General features: G+C 31.8%; 1 protein-coding gene across 2 annotated transcripts in view; it reads left to right on the forward strand.

The window, feature by feature from the left end:
• Positions 1–19,974, forward strand: part of Tmem232 (transmembrane protein 232) — a 245,196-nt gene that overhangs the window by 165,242 nt on the left and 59,980 nt on the right. Inside the window, exon 15 of one of the 2 annotated variants that reach the window (XM_058584316.1) lies at positions 15,470–16,229. The exons of the other annotated variant lie outside the window; for it this stretch is intronic. Within the exon in view, the coding sequence (XP_058440299.1) occupies positions 15,470–15,608 (139 nt within the window). The 3' untranslated portion in view covers positions 15,609–16,229. Of the gene's footprint in view, positions 1–15,469; positions 16,230–19,974 lie in introns of those variants that run through there. 2 annotated transcript variants of the gene reach the window in all.

Consider the following 19,974-nt stretch of genomic DNA (forward strand, 5'->3'; position numbering starts at 1 on the left):
ATCTCCCTTTTAAGATTTAAAGCTTGTCTTGATTTATAAATTGCCAGATGAAAATTTCTTTGCCACAACTTATCCTTCCCAATCAGTGACTGAAATTAGAGTTGTTTGTATCACACAATACAGCTGTGTGATCTAGCCATAATCTCAGCCCCCGGCAACTGTAGAAATACATTGGTAAACCTTTGCTGGCCTGATGAGGGCAACATTTGACCAATTCATTGGAATAATAAGAAAAATAGAGAACATCTATAGATTCTTGAAGTTGGCCTTTCATTTTAGGTATTTCCTTTAGTGTAAGCATTTACATGCATTTAATTTGTTTTAAAAAATTACATATATACACACTCTGTAAAGAAGTTTGTAGTAAAAACAAAAGGCACCAAAAATCTTAGAAAAAATAAGATCCTATTAATCTGTTTTTATATTTATGATATTTTCCATCTTAATGATGATACATTTATATATTTCTATGACAGTCATCTCTTTTCCTTATTATCACAAAATTTCCTACAATAAACAGGGAAAGTTCCTATTTTGATAATAATTTCATCCCTGACCTTTATTCCTTTATTTTACATTACATTGTCTTTCTACACTTTGGGGTCTCAGATTATTCAACGAGTCATAGAATAATTCAATGTAGCTCTATTAAAAACTCAACAAAACTTAACTTCCCTACCTGATTCTCAAAAAAGATTTAGACTTAAGCAAATTGCTTACCTGTGGGAGATGTCTTTTCCACCTCCGATGGTGCTTTTTTTTTTTCACTAACCACCTGTTGCACTTTGCTAGCTTCAGCCAATGATTTGTGAGATGTTCATTTGCAATGTCTTCAGGGATTTTTCTTTCAATAGTTGCTTAAAATTTTAAGGAGGACTCTTGACAACCCATAAGTTAGTATCCTAAGGAATTAATTTTTAATGTGGAAATTCCTGGGACACAGTCAAGTCATACGGGTTATTTGAGGTCTTCAAGTCCTTTCTCCTTTCCTTAAATTATTACCCACCATGAGAACCTTTAAAATTGCCACCTCTACTGCATTCATCATAAGGCTATACTTCCCTGAAATGAATTTGTCTAATAAAAGTTATCCTGTAATTTTTAATGTAGGCACTCAAAAGTTTTAATCCTTGATTATACTTAAAATGTCATTATAATTTCCTCTTAAGGGTTATATAACATTATCACAAGGATAAAGTATAATGATTAATTATAGTAAGACTAATTAGTATTTACACTCTACTTTTCTCTTGCAATTCCTTTATAAACAGAGCTAATTAATAGATTAGATGCCAATATTTTGTATTCAATGAGTTTAATGCATTAGATTATAATTTATTTTTAGCTCAAGTGTTGCTTTAGCATTTTTATTTGGAGCAGCTTAGTAAAACAAAAGGCTGATATTTTCCTTTTCTGTTCCAGCATAAGCAGGTAAAAGGGCCCCCTATTATTACAACATTTGTTCTTGCTAGAACCCTGAAAACAATGGGAAAATGTCACTTTCCCTTAGTGGAGACATTTTATTGGAGTATTGTGAATAAATTTATTACAGAAATAAAATGTATATTTCTAAAGAAAGATGAAGAATGCTTTGCAACAATTTTTTATATCTTGAATTATGACTAGTTAACAAAGATTTTTAAAAGTGGCTAATGTTCTTTGCACAATGCAAGAACTATTTTCTGTCTAGATAGAAAGCCAAAACTTTGCCTTTCAAAAACAAATTGACCCTATTTGACCATTCCACCCCTAAGATATGGTAGGGAGTCTGCTGTCCTCAATTTTAAGTATAGATTATACCTTAGTCTAGCCCTGAGATCTCCACAATATTTATTATGACTGATGGTTGATTTTCGTATTGTGATTATTTTCTAAAATATTTCCTCTAAAGTTCTCTAAAATTTCCTCTACATTTTGCTTTGAAATGTATTTCATTTTAACTAAATGCATAATATTCTCATAATATCTTTGTGATTTCATCTTGGAGCCATGACTATTGGGAAGTATGCTTTTTAATTTCCCAATATTTAAGAATATTAGGATCATCATTCTATTCACATCAAATTTAATTCCAGTGTTACCAAAGGTCACACTTCATAAATCTGAGTTTTCAAAATTTAATGGAAGCATCTCTCATTTAGCATTCAGTCTAGATTCATGAATGCTCAAGATGCATTAAGAGTATGCATTCTACAGTGTATAGTGTTCTAAATGCCAAATTAGGTCAAAGTGGACCTAATTTGGCATTTAGATGGAATATAAATATAAATTTAAATTGAATATAATTGTATTTTTTCTATATTTACTAATTTGTGGTTCTATTAATAAAGGAAGGGTTTTTAAATCCCCCAAAATAAATGCAGATGTGACTATAACACTTTTTCTGTCAGAGCTTGCTTTCTGTATAGGACAGCCTATTAAGTAGACATACATTCATGGATTTAATGTTCATTGAGGAATTTATCATATTTTAGTGTTATTAAATATCATTTCCTCTGGAAATCTCCTTTGTATGAAAATTTACATTGTTTCATGTGAATACTTTCATCCCAATTTTAATGCTTATATTTCTTATTATACATATGTGCTTGTATGTGTATGTGTATGTATGTATATGTATATATATATTGTGTGTGTTTATGCATATTCCGGATGCTTTTCCATTCACATTATCTGTGTTTTTAAATTTAAAATATATCCTTTTAGACAGCATTTGTATAATATTTTTTGAAAGACAGCTAGCTATATCTTTGTCCCTTAATTGAAGTCTTTTATCCACTTATATTTAATGTAAAAACTAATATGAGTGAATTTAAATCTACCTGTCTATTTATTTCCTATGTGTTTCATCTTTCTCTTCACATTTTTCATCCTTTCCTTATTTTGTGTTAATAAAATTTTTTAGTATTTCATTTTATGTCATCTATTAGCCTTTTTGTAAAAATACATCTATTTTCTGGAGGCTCAGGCCAGCCTCAGCAATTTAGTGAGTCCCTAAGCAACTTAATGATATACTACCTCAAAATTAAAAAAAATTTAAAAAGCTGGGGATATAGCTCAGTGGCAAAGTATTCCTGGGTTCAATTGCCAGTACCAAAAAAAGAAAACAAAAACAAAACAAAACAACCACCAAAAAAGCAAACAAATCAAAATATCTATTTTATTTTATATTATTTAGTGGTTGTTTAAATAATACAATAAGCATCTTCAACATACCAAACTCTCATTATTATAAAGTTCTTCATATAATATAGAATAACTTGTAGAGACTCTGGATTTTGGTAACTTATTGTAAAGAGTTGATTTTTGCTGTAACCAGCAATTTAATTGTTAACTGATCACCTTGAACTTGCAGACATTTAGCTTTCACTTTATTAGGGAATTATGATTTGTAGTTTGGTCCTTAGTCTTAGAGAAAATCCCTTGGTCCTAGAAAATATTCTTTGCTCTTAAGGTATGGTCTTTTGGAGTTTAATGGCCAGTTAACAACTTTTGGCAAACTCCTTAGATTGAATAGTAAGCAAATTATGTATTCTTTGTTGTTGTTGTTGTTTGTTTGCAATGGTCAACAGCTTAAATTTCCAAACAAATATTCAGCCTTCCAGTTGTCACTTTTTCCTATGCTTGCTAAAGTTTCTTTCACATTTCCGTAGTTCATAGATCACCCAAGGATTTGAATGAAGGAGGTTTATAAACAGATGTTCTGGCTTCACCTTCTCTGGTCCTTAGTTTCTTGGGATTTTCTCTGTAAATTTCCAGATGCTCTGAAACAACCCAGACTCTTCTGACACCTAAAGCAATAGGCCTGAAGGTTTCTATTTGAGTATTAGCTATTCTGCATGTGGAAAGACTGGACCATTCCCTTAAGAGAAGTCACATTAATGACTGTACCACTCAGTTGCATTCCCATTCTTTCCAGAGTTAAACCCCCTTCAATTTCTGTCGGCTTTCAGTTGCTCTCCAATACCCTAAAAGTTGATTTTTATATATTATCTGGAGCTCATGATTGTCACCTATGAGAAAGCAATTCAAATTAAACTGATATGTCATTTCTAGAAGTGAAACTGGGAAAATGATAATTTTTTAAATATTAAGATTCCCTGATGAAATTAGCTGGAAGATTCAGAGCCTGATAGACCATAGCAAGTTATATGATCTAGAAATTCAGTCTCTATTTGGGGGATAATTAATTTGTTTTTTTAAAAGAACAATTTCATCATCAGTTTTTTTTTTTTATTCTTACGTTGAGTTAAATGATGTTACTTCAGGGAAAAGTTTATTACAGTTTTTTTTTCTTGCATTAATATGAAGTTGACATTATAATATCAGAGAGTATAAAGGATTCCAGATTTGGGATACTTTGTTTTACATTTGGTTTTACATGCTCTTTACTTAATTTCCCACACGTATTTCAAGAGTCTTTAACTTAGGTTCAATAAAAAGAGATTCATTTAAACTGTGAGGCATTAAAAGTATACACTTATTATTATTTATTGTGGCTTATTTCTTTTAATTTGACAGATAACATTGTACATTTTTATCATGGGCAACATGATATTTTGCATTTTGTGGAATGGTTAAATCTACCGAATTAACAAATGTATAACCTTACATAATGTATTCCTCAGTTATTTGTTGCTGTGACTAAAATATCTGACAAGAATAACATAGAGAAGGAAAAGTTTACTTGGGGCAGATGGTTTCAGATGTTCATTCCATGGACAGCTATTCTATTGTTCTGGGCCTGAGATGAGGCAGAAGGTAATGTTAGAAAAACATTGTGGAGGAAAGCTGTTCAGTGCATAGCAGCCAGGAAGCAGAAAAAATGATAAGCCAAAGATAATATAAACTTTAAAGGCACACCTTCAGTGACCTACCTCCTCTTCATACCCTACCTGCTTACAGTTACCAAATAGTACAGTAGTTCTTTCAAACTATTAATCCATCAGATAGATTAATCCACTAATTAGGTTACAACTCTCACACTCTTATATCACTTCTGAACATTCCTGCCTTGTCTCACACATGAGTTTTCAGTGATCGCCTCATATCCAAATCATACTATGTGGTTATCATTTTGGAGGTGAAAGTACATAAAATCCGCCCTATATTTTTCAAGAATACAACATATCCTCATTGAGAATAGTCACCTTGTTATACAATAGATCTTTTGAAATTTATTTCTTCTAACTACAATCATATATCTTCTGACTAATCTTTCCTCATAACCTTATTCCTTTAAACTTCCCCCCAAAAGCCTTTAGTATCTACAATTATGTTACTACTTCTACAGAATCTACATAGGAATAAAGTCATGTGGTATTTATCTTTCTGTGCCTGGTTTATTTGACTTAACATAATGATCTCTAGTTTTGTTCATTCATGTTGTCATGAATATTAAGATTTCAACCTTTCTTTGTGGCCAAAGAGTATTCCATTGTGTATCTGTATTACATTGTCTTTGTCTTTGTCCCTTAAATTGTTGGTGAACACTTAGGTTGCTTCAGTATTTGAACTATTATTGTAAATAATGCTGCAATGAACTCAGTAGTGCAGGTATCTCTTTGATATGTGGATTCATTTCCTTTGGATATAGACCCATTGGTGGAATTGCTGGATTACATGGTAGCTCTATATTAATTTCTTGAGGAGTTTCTATACTGTTTTTTTCAATGGCTATAGTAAACATTCCCACAATAGTATATGAGGGTTTCCTTTCTCTACATTCTCACCTACACTTATTTTTGTCTTTTTGATAATAACCATTCTAATTGAGGTAAGGTGCCATCTCATTGTGGTTTGATTTCTATGTTCCTGATGACTTATGACATTGAGCATTTTTTCATATGCTTTTTGATCATTTGTATACCTTCTTTTGAGAAAAGTCTATTCATATCTTTTGCCCTTTACTTATTGGGCTGTTTTTTAGTAGTTACATAATTGTTTGAATTCCTTATATAATTGGGATATTAAACCCTTCTCAGATATGTAGTTTTCAAATATAATCCCTTATTCTGTGAGTTTTCTTTTCATTCTGTTGATTTTTTCCTTTGCTGTGCAAAATCTTTATTTTGATGTAATCATCTTTGTCTATTTTTGCTTTTGTTGCAATCCTTTGAAGTCTTATCCAAAACAAAAACAAAAACAAAATCAAACAATAATAACAACAAAAACATTTGTTTAATCCAATGTCATAATGCATTCACCCTATATTTTTCCTAATAATTTAGTAGTTTAAGCTCTTATATTAAGTCCAGTTTGAGCTGTTTTTTATAATAAAAGATAAGGGTTTCATTTCATTCTATTTAGTGTCTGTCCAATTTCCCAGCTCCATTCATTAAAGAGATTATCCTTTTATGTATTCTTTCTTTTTAAATGAACCCCCCAGTATGTATTCCTGCTAGAAAACAGTTGGCTGAAAATTAATGGATTTATTCCTGGGCTCTCTATTCTGTTCCATAGGTCTCTGTGTCTGTTTTTTATGCCAGTGTCATGCTGTTTTCATTACTAATGCTTTCTAGTATATTTTAAGTCAGGGTGATGCCTCCAGGACTGATTCGTGGTTTGGCTATTGTTGTTTTGTCAAGATTTTTTTTTTTTTTTGCTGTTCATATTCTTTAATGATTCCACACAAACTTTAAGATATTTTTCTACTTCTGTGAAGAATATCATTGGTATTTTAAAAGAGATTGCATTGAATCTTTAGTTTACTTTGGGTGGAATGGTCATTTTAACAAAATTAACTCTCCCAGTCTAGTAACATGATGTAGCTTTCCATTTATTTGGGTCTCTTTCAATTTCTAAACAACATCCTCCTGAATAATTGTTGCATCAAAAAAGAAAAGGAAAATTTAAAACTTATTGATATAAATGATAATAAAAACACAAGACTTTAAAACCTGTGGGATACAATAGAAGTAGTTCTAAAAGTGAAAGTTATAGCAATAATGCCTACATCAAGAAAGAAAAAATTCTTCAAATAAACAGCTTAATGTTGCTCCTTCAGGAATTAGGAAAATAAGAAGTCTAAGCAGAGGAATCCAGTGCTACTGTTCCTGATAATCGAATGCGGGTGATGTGGATGTGTCTCACATGGCAGCAGATTAAAAGTTTCTACTTCAAAATCACATGCCCTCTCCTTAGTGTCCCACAATTCCCAGGGCAGCCTTCAGTGACCTTTTCCTACCTGGATTCCTCTGTTTATTATCTATTGTCTCTTTTTTTCTGTGCTGTAGCATCTAAGACAGAAAACAAGGGCCTTAAACCTCATCCCCTCCCTAATTTTATCAGAGAGTGTTATGTATTAGGGGAGGGGATGTTTATTTTGTTCTGAAATTAAAGTGTGCAAAATAAAAAAGTATTATATAAAAAATGCAAACCAACCTCTAAAGTAGTAAGTAGAAAGAAATAAAGACTTCAGCAGAAATAAATGGAGATTGAAAAACATAAAATATCACAGAAACAAAGAGTTGTTTTTTTTCTGAAATGATAAACAAACTCAACAAAATACCTAGAATGAGACAAATGGACTCAAGTTAATAATCAGAGGGAAAAAGCAATGATATTTCAGATGATACCATAGAAATACAAAACATCATAAGGGATTATTGTGAATAACTACATGCCAAAAAAAATGGAAAAATCTAGATATAATGGATAAATTCCTGGACACACAGAGATAACCAAGATTAAGTTATAAATAAGTAGAAAAACTGAACAGACCAACAATGTGTAAGGAGGTTGAATCAGTAATAAAATTTCTCCCATTAAAGAAAAGTCCAGGATGATTTCACTGGTGAATTCTACCAAATACTTAAATAATCAATACCAGTTCTTCTCAAACTCTTTAAAAAAATTGAAGAGGAAAGATTTCTTTGAAACTCATTCTACAAAGATCATTAATGTCCCAATACTAAAACCAGACAAAGGCATAACAACAACAACAAGGAAAAAAAAAAACTGCAGGTCAATTGTTTTTGATGAAATGCAAAAATTCTCAACAAAATACTAGCCAAATGATTCCAGCAGCATATTTTTAAAAAGCATTCACTATGATAAAGTGCAATCCAACTCAGGGATGCAAGGATGGTGTGATGTATGTAAATCAATAAATGTGATGTATCACATTAACAGAATGAGGAGGAAACCACATGATCATTTCAATACATGTACAGAAGAAAGCATTTGACAAAACCCAACATTCCTTTAATATTAGAAGCTCTCAATAAATTAGGTATAGAAAGAATATACCTTAACACACACACACACAAAAAAAAAAAAAACTGGTAAGTGACAAGTCCATACCTAACACATCCAAGTTGGGGATTGTTGATGTTTTTCCTCTAAGGTCAGGAAAGACACAGAACACCACTTTCACCATTTCTTTTATTTTTATTTTTTTTATTTGTGTACAGGTTGCAGAATCACATTGCTCATGCAGTCATGTATATACACACAGCAATAATAATGTCTATTTGATTCTGCTGTCCTTCCTTTCCCCCTTCCCCTCCCCTCCCCTCCCATCACTTCTCTCTACCCAATCTAATGTGACCCACTTCTTTTTTTCCCCTCACATCGTCATACATGTATTCTGTATAATGAAGAATGTCTCCTTTCATCTTCCATGCAATTCCCCCTCTCCCTTCCTTTCCCTCTCACCTCTCTTCCCTATCTAGAGGTAATCTTCTTCTCATGCTCTTCCTCCCTACCCTATTTTGAGTCACCCCCTTTATATCAGAGAAGACATTCGGCATTTGTTTTCTTAGGATTGGCTAACTTCACTTGGCATAATCTGCTCTAATGCCATCCATTTCCCTGCAACAGAGAACTAGAGGTCCTAGTTAGAGCAATTAGGCTCTAACCTAAGAAAGAGAAATAAAGGACATATAAACTGTAAAGGAGAAAGTTAAATTGTCCCTGTTTGCGGTCATCTTAATTTAAATATAGAAAATATAACTCTACAAAACAATCTGTTAGATATAATAAACAATTTAAGGGAAATTGCAGGATACACAGTCAACCTACAAACATCAGAAGCTTTTCTATACACTAATAGTGAACTATGCAAAAAATAAATCAAGAAATCCCAGCTACAATAAATAAAGAAATAAAATGCCTGGGGGAAAAATTAATCAAGAAGATAAAAGGTATCTAAAGTAGAACCTTCACTCAATTGTCTTTTATTCTTCTTTCTTCCCTGGGCTTATTTTACTCTATATTCAGGGGTTTTATGTTCAAATTAATGCTTGCAGGAATAGACAACATAAAAGCTGGTCAAGTTGGGGAAACATTATAAAATGTTAGAGGATGAAATGGACTGGAGTAGCATGTGTTATGCGAAGGGTCAACCTCATTGACCTTTGCCTTTAGTGTGCGATGAGCCATTGTTGTCTTATCTGCCCTTTCAGGAAAAACTAAAAATGCCATGGACTTGAGTGTGAAATTTTCTTCTTGTGGAATCATCCTTCAGGTCATAACAAACATGTCTGATTAGCATACAGAGACCCTGTCTCTTTATTAACCTATTTCTATCGTTGGTTCTTCTTCTGCTGGTGTCTTCTCCCTTGCTTGCTTAGAAGGCTCTTTTGCACAGTCTGTTCAAATTCTATTTTGTTTTTCCTATGCCCAATTCAAATTTCATGTCCCCACAAAGGTGCTAAGAGTTCCCTGGTCTTCATTTCTCTTTTTTCCCTTTCTTTGAAATCTGTGGTTGTAGTAGTCAAGAAAACATTTTATCACTCAATGCTATCATCTGTGTACCTTGGAAGTTGTGCTTCAGTTCCCAACATATTTTCTTTGTTTCTAAGTTTTCATACTTGCTTATTAATTTATACTTGATATTAGTCACAAGGATTTATATTAAAGTGTGAGGAATGGTGAAAATATAGGAAGCTTATTGATTTGAAGACTGTGAGTAGATCTCACCTAAACCCTTCAGCTGAATTTCTTTTGGCCAATTAGAAAGTTACTGGCCAGCTCCCATGAATCTAATCTTTCTATTTGTTTCTCTTTCCATCAGAATTGATTCAGGACAAGATAATTTTTCATTCACTATCAAGGTATAAATTTGTTCTGTTTCTTCCTCAGGTTTTCTCTTTTTAGTATAGGTGAGTGAATCTTTAGATTCAAAGATAAAAAAATAAAATATCTTTCCCTTGACATTGGGAGTACCTGATGGCCTCATCCATATACTTAATTTGGTAATGGAGAAGTTACTAACTGGTCTAACTCTGTTGATTCCAAAATTTTGATTTTGTCTATTTCCCTTAATGAGCCTTGCAAACAAAAAGGCATTGTAGTTATGAAACAACTGCATGTGTCCTCTTATCTGAACCACCTATCCTCTCACAGATTCTTAAGATGAACTAAATTTCATGAAGAAAACTGTAGGATTGCTATATTCTGTGCTAGTATGTGTTTACTTTTAGAACATAGTCATTATACCACATGATGGCATCCTAAATCAATTTCTATAAATGTAACATTAAAGCAAAACATAAGGGCTTACAGATATGAAAACAGTGATCTTCTAATCTAGAACTCTAGATGAATAATAACATTATTTATGAGCTTCAATTCATTAAAATTATTTATAACTTCTTTCTCAGAGCCTAATCTGAAAGTTATAGTTAAGTAGTTTTTTTAATGAAACAAAACTATATTCACAACCATTTTAAATTGTTAAAGAGCTTAGATATTATGCAAATAAATTTAACATACCTAATTTTATTGCATATAAAGGAAAAACTTCCTGAAATAAACTACAAAATAAAACTATCAAAATAGTTCTAAAAGTTTTAGCAAAATGTCTAATTCTCCAAAAATAATTTATGAGTAGAATTATTTGTTGTAATTATGATTTGAATGTAATTTTCATATAAAATCACAAACTCAAATTTATAAGTAATGATATATAATTTTAAAAATAATGCAAAGAGATAACTCCCTTTTATGTCTGAAATGCTTATTTGAAGTTCTATTATTTCTTTGTGTTTATTATAACTCAGTGGTTCTTTAATAGCAAGGGAAACATACATTTGTTCTTTTTTTACTTAACAAATATTTAATTTCTCCAATTAATATTTAATAATAGAATCATCACTTTCTAAAAGACCAGATCACTTCCATTTGTGTTCTAATAAATATAAAGGTTATAAATGTGACATTAAGTTAATGACATTCATTTTGTTTATTCTCATAGTATATCTGAAATATGTTTTTGTTTCCTGAGTCAAATAAATTATTTTACTTAATGTGATATTGCATTTATTGCTATAGTGGATATACTAATATATATTCTTGCCTCTCCTATGTTTTTGGATTGGAAAATTATAATTTTCATATCCATAAAGCATAATATTTTTATTTTAACATTTCCTTACTACAAAATAGGACCTTTGGGCTAAATATAATGCTTTATTTAATCAACATGTACATTTTCATTTTATTCTTTCTACCAAGTAAGATAGTTTCTGAAACATGATTATTTTGGAATGTATCTGTGGTTATTATACATTATTACACGTTGGAATTACCTTGGAGAATTTTTATAAATCCTAATGTCAAGGCCTAGTCAAATTAAATCAGATGCTCTAGAAGTGGAATCTAGACATCATTATTTTTTAAAATGCACTATGCATCCAAGTTTGGGAAAACTGGAATAAGTGAAAGGAAAATATTGACATATGAATAATGTAGGCCTGACTTTTTGAAAAAATTATTATTATTATTACTATCACTGTTTTTGTTCTTATTTGTGATGGGCTCTAACTATGTTACCCAGGCTGTTTTTAAATTCATAGGCTAGAGCCATCTTCCTGCATATATCTTTCAAGTAGCTGGGACTACAGACATGTACCAGCACACCAAGTTTAAATTACTATTTTAACTGTACAAATTTATGGGTCACCAGATGATAGTTTGATACATATACATAGTGTGTAATGATCAAATAAGGGAAGTTAACATTTTCATTTCCTTAGATAATTTTTTAAAAAATTTTATTAACATGTAATAACTGTACATATTTATGTATTATAATGTAATATCTCAATACATGCATATCATATTTGTAGGTCAAGTCATAGTAATGTATCTATCTCCTTATTATCGCTTTGTCTTTGCAGGATTTGAGCTCTCTCTTGTACTTATTATCTATAAGGTATATAATAGGTTATTGTGAACTAGACCCCCACACACACACACTTTTCTGAAGAACCCTAGAAGTTATTACTTCTTTCTAAATGTGCTTGGGTATGCATTAACTAACTTCCAATACTCCTGTATTACCCTACATTTCCCAGCCTTTTGGAGTCACAATTATACATTTCAATGCAATTTTTAACGTCTTTGGGTGAGATAGAATATGTGAAATTTATCAATCTGTACATGACTTAAAAGTCTGCCAGTTCCATTTTGCTCTAAATAACAGGATATCATTCTTTTTATCAATGGATAAGATTTCAGTGTGTGTGTGTGTGGGGGGGTATGTATGCACACATTTTCTTTATCGATTTGTCGTTGAGCACCTAAGTTGATTCCATATCTTAACCATTGTGAATAGTGCAGCAACAAACGTGGGCACGTAAGTTACTCTTCAATATGTTTATGTCATTTTCTTTGGATATATATCCAGAAATTGGAGAGTTGGATCATATGGGAGATTTATTTTTAGTTTCTTAAGAAGCCTTCTTAATCTTGTCTATAGTAGCTGTCCCAACTCATACCTACCAACAGCATACGAGAGTTTCCTTTTCTACACTTCATATTAGTTTTTGACCTTTTGATAAGAGTAGATAATAGTCATTCTAAACTGGGGTTAGATGATTTCTCATTGTGGTTTTGACTTGATTTCTGGGCAGCTGAAATTGGGAATACTTTATACAATGTTTGGCTGTTTGCATTTCTTTTTCTGAGAAGTGTCTATTAATATCCTTTGCCCATTTTTAATTGGATTTTGTCTTTTGTTATTGAGGTTTTTTTAAAGTTCATACATTTTGGATATTAATTCTTCATCATATGAGAGTTTTCAAACTTTTATTTCACTCTGTAAGTTGTCTCTTTAATGTATTAATTACTTCATTTGCTATATACAAGCTTCTTAGTTGGATGTAATCTCATTTTTGTTTTCTATGATTTGGGGTGTGTGTGTGTGTGTGTGCGCGCTTATATCAATGTCTTGAAGTGTTCCCCACCCCTATTTTCTTCCACGAGTTTTAGAGTTCCAAATATTACATTCAGGTCTTTGATCTACTTTACTTGAGTTGACTTTTGTACATAGTGAGAGATAAGGGTCAAGTTTCAGTTTTTTGCTTTTGAATATCAGGTCTTCCCAGCACCATTTATTGAAGAGGCTGTCCTTTGTTCACCATATGTTTTTAGAAATTTTGTCAAGAATATGATGCATGTAAATGCATGGTATTATTTCTGGGTACTCTGTGCTATTCTATCTGTCTGTGTATGTTTTTATGGCAATCCTATGCTGTTTTAATTTCTACAGGTTTGTAGTATATTTTGAAGTCAGACAGTGTGATACCTCCTTTTGTTCATGATTTGTGTTGCTACTTGGGGTCTTTCGTGCTTCCATATGAATGTTAAATTTGTTTTTTTTTCTGATTTTGTTAAGAAAAAAATGATATTTTTGATAAGTATTGTACTGAATCTGTGAATCTTTTTGGTAATGTGGACAAAACCTAGTTTAAACCACAGCCATCTCTAACTTCTTCCATGACCTTCTAAACTGCTTAATCTCTCAAAGATTCTATTTATTTCTATGTAATATTTGGTTTTTGAAAAATGTATGTATTTTTAACTAATAATAAATACTGAAAAAAGGAAGAACTATCCATAATCCTACTATATAACTTCAAACCAAAAATTACAATGTGTTCTTATCCACAATCTAACCCGTATGCTGTATTAATATTTAATCTGAATTTTATGTCTCTTTCTCTTGTTTTCATGTAAATATTTATAAAACATGTATATGAATGCTGTAATATTTAGTTTAGCTTGATTTTATGTTTTATTAAATATTTCTTACTATATGTAGTACTCAGGATTTGTTTTTCTTTTTTTCTTTTTTTTATTAGTTGTTCAAAACATTACAAAGCTCTTGACATATCATATTTCATACATTTGATTCAAGTGGGTTATGAACTCCCATTTTTACCCCATATACAGATTGCAGAATCACATCAGTTACACATCAATGTTTTTTCATACTGCCATACAAGTGTCTGTTGTATTTTGCTGCCTTTCCTATCCCCTACTATCCCCCCTCCCCTCCCTTCCCCTCCCATCTTCTCTCTCTACCCCATCTACTGTAATTCATTTCTCTTTCTTGTTTTTTTCCCTTTCCTCTCACCTCTTCTTATATGTAATTTTGTATAATAATGAGAGTCTCCTTCCGTTTCCATGCAATTTCTCTTCTCTCTCCCATTCCCTCCCTCCTCTCATCCCTGTTTAATGGTAATCTTCTTCTCATGCTCTTCCTTCCTGCTCTCTTCTGAGTTGCCCTCCTTATATCAAAGAAGACATTTGGCATTTGTTTTTTAGGGATTGGCTAGCTTCACTTAGCATAATCTGCTCTAATGCTATCCATTTCCCTGCAAATGCCATGATTTTGTCATTTTTTAGTGCTGAGTAATACTCCATTGTGTATAAATGCCACATTTTTTAATCCATTCATCTATTGAAGGGCAACTAGGTTGGTTCCACAGTCTAGCTATTGTGAATTGTGCTTCTATGAACATCGATGTAGCTGTATCCCTATAGTACACTCTTTTAAGGTCTTTGATTCTTGTTTTTAACTCTTGTGTTATAGATGTCCTAATAAGGAATTTGGAGCCTGACCCCACGAGATGTAGATTAGAGCCAACTTTTTCTTCTATCAGACGCAGAGTCTCTGGTTTGATATCAAGCTCCTTGATCTATTTTGAGTTAACTTTTGTGTATGGCGAGAGAAAGGGATCCAGATTCATTTTGTTGCATATGTATTTCCAGTTTTCCCAGCACCATTTGTTAAAGATGCTATCCTTTTTCCATTGCATGCTTTTAGCACCTCTGTCAAATATAAGGTAGTTGTAATTTTGTGGATTGGTCTCTGTGTTCTCTATTCTGTACCATTGGTCTATCTGCCTGTTTTGGTACCAGTACCATGCTGTTTTTGTTACTATTGCTCTGTAGTATAGTTTGAAGTCTGGTATCACTATACCGCCTGTTTCACTCTTCCTGCTTAGAATTGCTTTTGCTATTCTGGGTCTTTTATTTTTCCAGATGAATTTCATGATTGCTTTCTCTATTTCTACAAGAAATGGCGTTGGGATTTTGATTGGCATTGCATTAAACCTATAGAAAACTTTTGGTAATATCGCCATTTTAGTGATGTTAGTTCTGCCGCCATGTCGGTCTGCCAGGAGTTTTCTCTGAAGAATGTATTTTCTTTTGTAAATATTCTCTTCCATTTAAGGGTGGCACCCAGACCTGGCTCAGCAAAACCAGCGAGTGACTTGGAGATCCCCAGCAATGGAGGACATGGATTCCTTGCTTTTCACAACAAGGAAGGAATGCTCCAAAGACTCCTCTTGTGTTCTCTTCTTCCCTCCTGAGCCCCCAATGGCCACCACAGCTGCCCACAGCCATCCACTCAACTCCAGGATTTGTTTTCCTTTTTGTCCAATCATCAGTACATCTCAGAGATCTCTCTATATTGTCATATATAGTTATAGTAATTAAATTATTTTCATGAAACTATAACATTTCATTGTATAGTATATTTTTCATTTTTCTGTCAATAGATGCTTATGATTTTTTTAGCTTTTGTTATTGAATATGAAGCTATTATGAACATTTGTATTTGGACTCTGGTATATGTATGGTACCATTTTTTTGGAGTTACATTGGAATGGAATTTCTGGATCATATGAAATGTGAATATGTAGCATGTAAGATAATGTTGACCTCTATCCCTCCAAGTGGTATTGTTAATTCACTTTCTCCAATGTTAAAAGACTTCACATTGTTCTGCTTTGTTACCAACAGTTATTACTGTCAGACTTTATTAATTTGTCAATTTAGTGGATAAACAAAGTAATTCACTTAGTGATTTTAATGGGTTTAATGACTTCCATGCATTTGCTTCACATTTGTGTATCTTCCTTAATGCCTCTTTATGTCAGTTGTCCATTTTAATTTTGACTTATTCATTCTATTAATGAATCATGGTTTGGCTCCACATCTGTTATGCTCTTTATGTTATGAGAAAAATAATTTTCTAATTTTAATAAAGTTGTATTTATTACTTAGAATACTTATTCAAGTTTAAGCAGTCTTTCCTTGTGCCTATATCATAAAATATGCTCCTGTATTTTATTGCAAAATTTTAAAAAGTATGTCTCTCATTTTTCTTTCATTAAAGGAGAAGAGGTTATGGCATGAGGTAGGGATATAGATTTTTTCTCACATAAAAATAGCCAATATGCACATCATATACTAAAAACTCTGTTGTGTTCACATTGCTTATCCATTTGTCAAAATACCAACATGCCATATTCAATAGCACATTAAAGAGATTATTTAGCATGATACAAGTGAATTAATCCCAAGGATGCAAGGATAGTTCAATGTATAAAAAACAATAAATGTGACACACTACATCAACAGAATGAAACGCACACCAAAAATATCATTATCTCAATAGATGAAGAATAGGCATTTGAATAAATTCAACATTTATTCATAATAAAAATCCTGAACAAATTAAGTATAGAAGGAACATACCTTAACATAATAGAAATCATATTTAATAAGTCAACAACTAACATAATGAATGGAAAAAAAGATAAAAGTGTTCTAAGATCTGGAACAAAACAGGAATACTCACTCTTACCAATTTTATTCAACATAGTACTGTTGAGCAATCACAGAGCAATCAGTGAAGTGAAAGAAGTAAAAGCTATCTGAATTAAGAAGTCAAATAGTCAGTGTTTGAAGATGACATGACCTTATATGTGGAAAAATCACAATAACTCCTCAAAAACAATATTGGAAGTAATCAATTCAGCAATGTTGCAGGCTACAAATCATCATAGGAAAATCAGCAACAATATTGTATGCCAATAGTGATTTATCTGAAATTGAAATCAAGAAAACAATCCCATTTGTAATAGCTACAGAAGATACCTGGGATTATATGTAATTTTAAAAATGAAAGATTTATAGAACAAAAATCATAATATATTGATGAAATAAATGGAAAAGGACACAAAAAATGGAAAGGTATATAGAACCACAATTAAAATCTCAAATAATCAAAGGCATTTTGAACAGAAGGAACAAAACATAAGGCATTACATTACTTTTATTCAAAATATTCTATAGAGCTATACTACCCAAACAGTGTGGTATTGGCACAAAAACAGACATATAAACAAGGGAACAACATAGAGAGCTGAGCAGTAAGCCCACACATGTACACTCAACTGATTTTCAAAAAAATGTACCCAGAACTTGAATTGGAGAAAGGACAGCCTCTTTGATAAATGGTGCTTCGAAAATTGAATATCCACATGCAGGAGATTGAAAGTAGACCCCCATCTCTTGCCAGTTCCAAAAATAACTCGAAACTGATAAAAGACTTATATGGAAGACCTGAAATTATGCACTACTACAAGAAAAAATAAGATAAGTACTTCAGGACATTGGGATGGCAGATGCTCTCTGGAAAAGACTCCAAGAGCACAGGAAATGAAAATTGACAAATGGAATTAAATCAAACTTAAAGTTCTGCACAACAAAGGAAACAACAGAGTAAAGAGACAACTTACAGGATGTGTGAAAATATTTACAAGCTACATTTTACAGGGGGCAAATAAATGTCTGAAATATATAAGGGATTCCAACATCTCAATAAAAATGTAAAAAAAAAAAAAAAAAAAAAAAAGGACAATTAGCCTCAACAGACATTTTCTAAAAAATACAACAGGTCATTGATATATTAAAAAATGTTCAACACTGATAATGAAGGAAATGCAAATCAAAACTACAAGATAATCACCACACCCCAATAAGAATAGCTCCTATTAAAAAAAAAAAAAAGAAAAAGAAGACGAAGGAAGGGAGAAAGAAAGGAGAGAAGAAAAGAGAGAAAAAAAGAAAACGAAGATAACAAGTCCTGGTGAAGATGTGGAGAAAAGGGAAGGCTTGCATACTGTTGGTGTGAATATTAATTGAATTCTATTTAGTAATCAATTTTGGGAAATTAGCACTTTTCTGGTGCTTAATTTTCATCTCTATGAACATAATTTAACTTGTCTTTTAATTATGGATCAAAAGAAATGTAAAATTGCCTTTATAAAGATTAGCTCATCTTTTTCTGTTTCTGTTTTGCGTTTTAATAAGTTTTCATTATGAAAAGTCTGAAACAGAAAAGTAAGTGTATAGTACACTTGACCGTCTTGATAATGACTTTGGCCATTATCAAGCATGATTAATCTTGTTTTACGTATACTACTGCCAATTGTTTGTCACCAACGCTGATTATTATCATGATTATCATTATTATTTTGTGGTACTAGGGCTTGAACGTAGGGGCACTCAACCACTGATCCACGTCCCCAGCCCTATTTTGTATTTTTTTAGAGACAGGGTCTCACCAAGTTGTTTGGCTCCTCACTGTTGCTGAAGCTGTTTGAATTCACAATCTTCCTGCCTCAGCCTCCTGAGTCACTGGGATTATAGGCATTTGCCACTGTGCCCAACCCCCAGATTATTTTAAACAAGTTTTTGATATAATTTTACTTGTAACCCATAAATGATGGTTTGAAGCAATTTCTGAGATATATTATATTTCCTAAAAGTTACAACTGTATAGAAGTGAGTACACTTTGGCATAATTATGTGACACAAGCCAATTTTTAAATATCTACCATTAATAATATCTCTGTAGTATGCTGTTTTCTTATAACTTGTTTTACTTGGGTCACTAGGTCACTAAATGTTTGGGTGCCACCTTAAATTTTGAGTAGAAATAGTATTAATGTGCTGTTCCCAAATTTAAAGTTTGAACTTTTCACCATAAGAATGATGTTTGTTGCAAAATTTTAGTAGATATTATTCATTGAAGTACAAAAAAATTAAGTTACTTATTAAATTGTTTCATTCATCATCAATTCATATTTTTATTAATTATATAATGTTAAGTTACACTAATATTCCTGGAGCAACTTCAAACTGGTAATAGTGTTTTATTTTTCTAAATATTCCCAAATTCAGTTTACTTACATTTTGTGAAGGTATTTTGCATCTATATGCATGTATGAGTTTGGCTTATAATTTTCCTTTCTGTTAATAATCTTACCTGCTTTTATAATCCAAAGCATTCTATATTTTATTCTCAAGGATTTTTCACAATATTGAAATATCCTGTCCTTTGAAAGTTTACTAAATATTATTGTGGACTTTCATTGGGTTGTTTTTGCTTAATGAGGATATTTTAAACTGCTCTCTCACTTTTTCTTAGTAATTTGTCCATTTTGTTTTGATTTTGAAACATATTTGTATCAAATGGTCAGAGTAATCTTTAATTATAATCTTAATCTCTTACTTTTGTCCTTCCTAATATTGCTTATTTTCTATATTTCAGATTTGTTATCTTTAGTAATCTCACCAAAATAATATTTATCTTTTCAGAATTTTATTTTCTATTCAATTTCTGCTCTCAACCTCGACAACCTCCTTCTATCTCACTTGGGGTAGTGGAAAGTTTTCAAAATTTGAAATATAATTCACATTCCAGAAAATATATATTTTGAAATTATTCATTTAGGATTTTTAAGTATAATAACAAAGTTGTGTAATCTTTACCGCTTTCTAATTCCAGAATAATTTGGTTATTCTCCAATAAAATCTGTACCCTTTAGTAGACACTTCTCGTTTATCTCTTCCCCTAATTCCTGGTAATGATTCATCTACTTT

This window comes from Marmota monax, unplaced genomic scaffold, assembly GCF_021218885.2.
Source record: "Marmota monax isolate L192 unplaced genomic scaffold, Marmota_monax_Labrador192_F-V1.1 WCK01_AAM20220418_F8-fsc00006, whole genome shotgun sequence".
Taxonomy (NCBI): Eukaryota; Metazoa; Chordata; class Mammalia; order Rodentia; family Sciuridae; genus Marmota; species Marmota monax.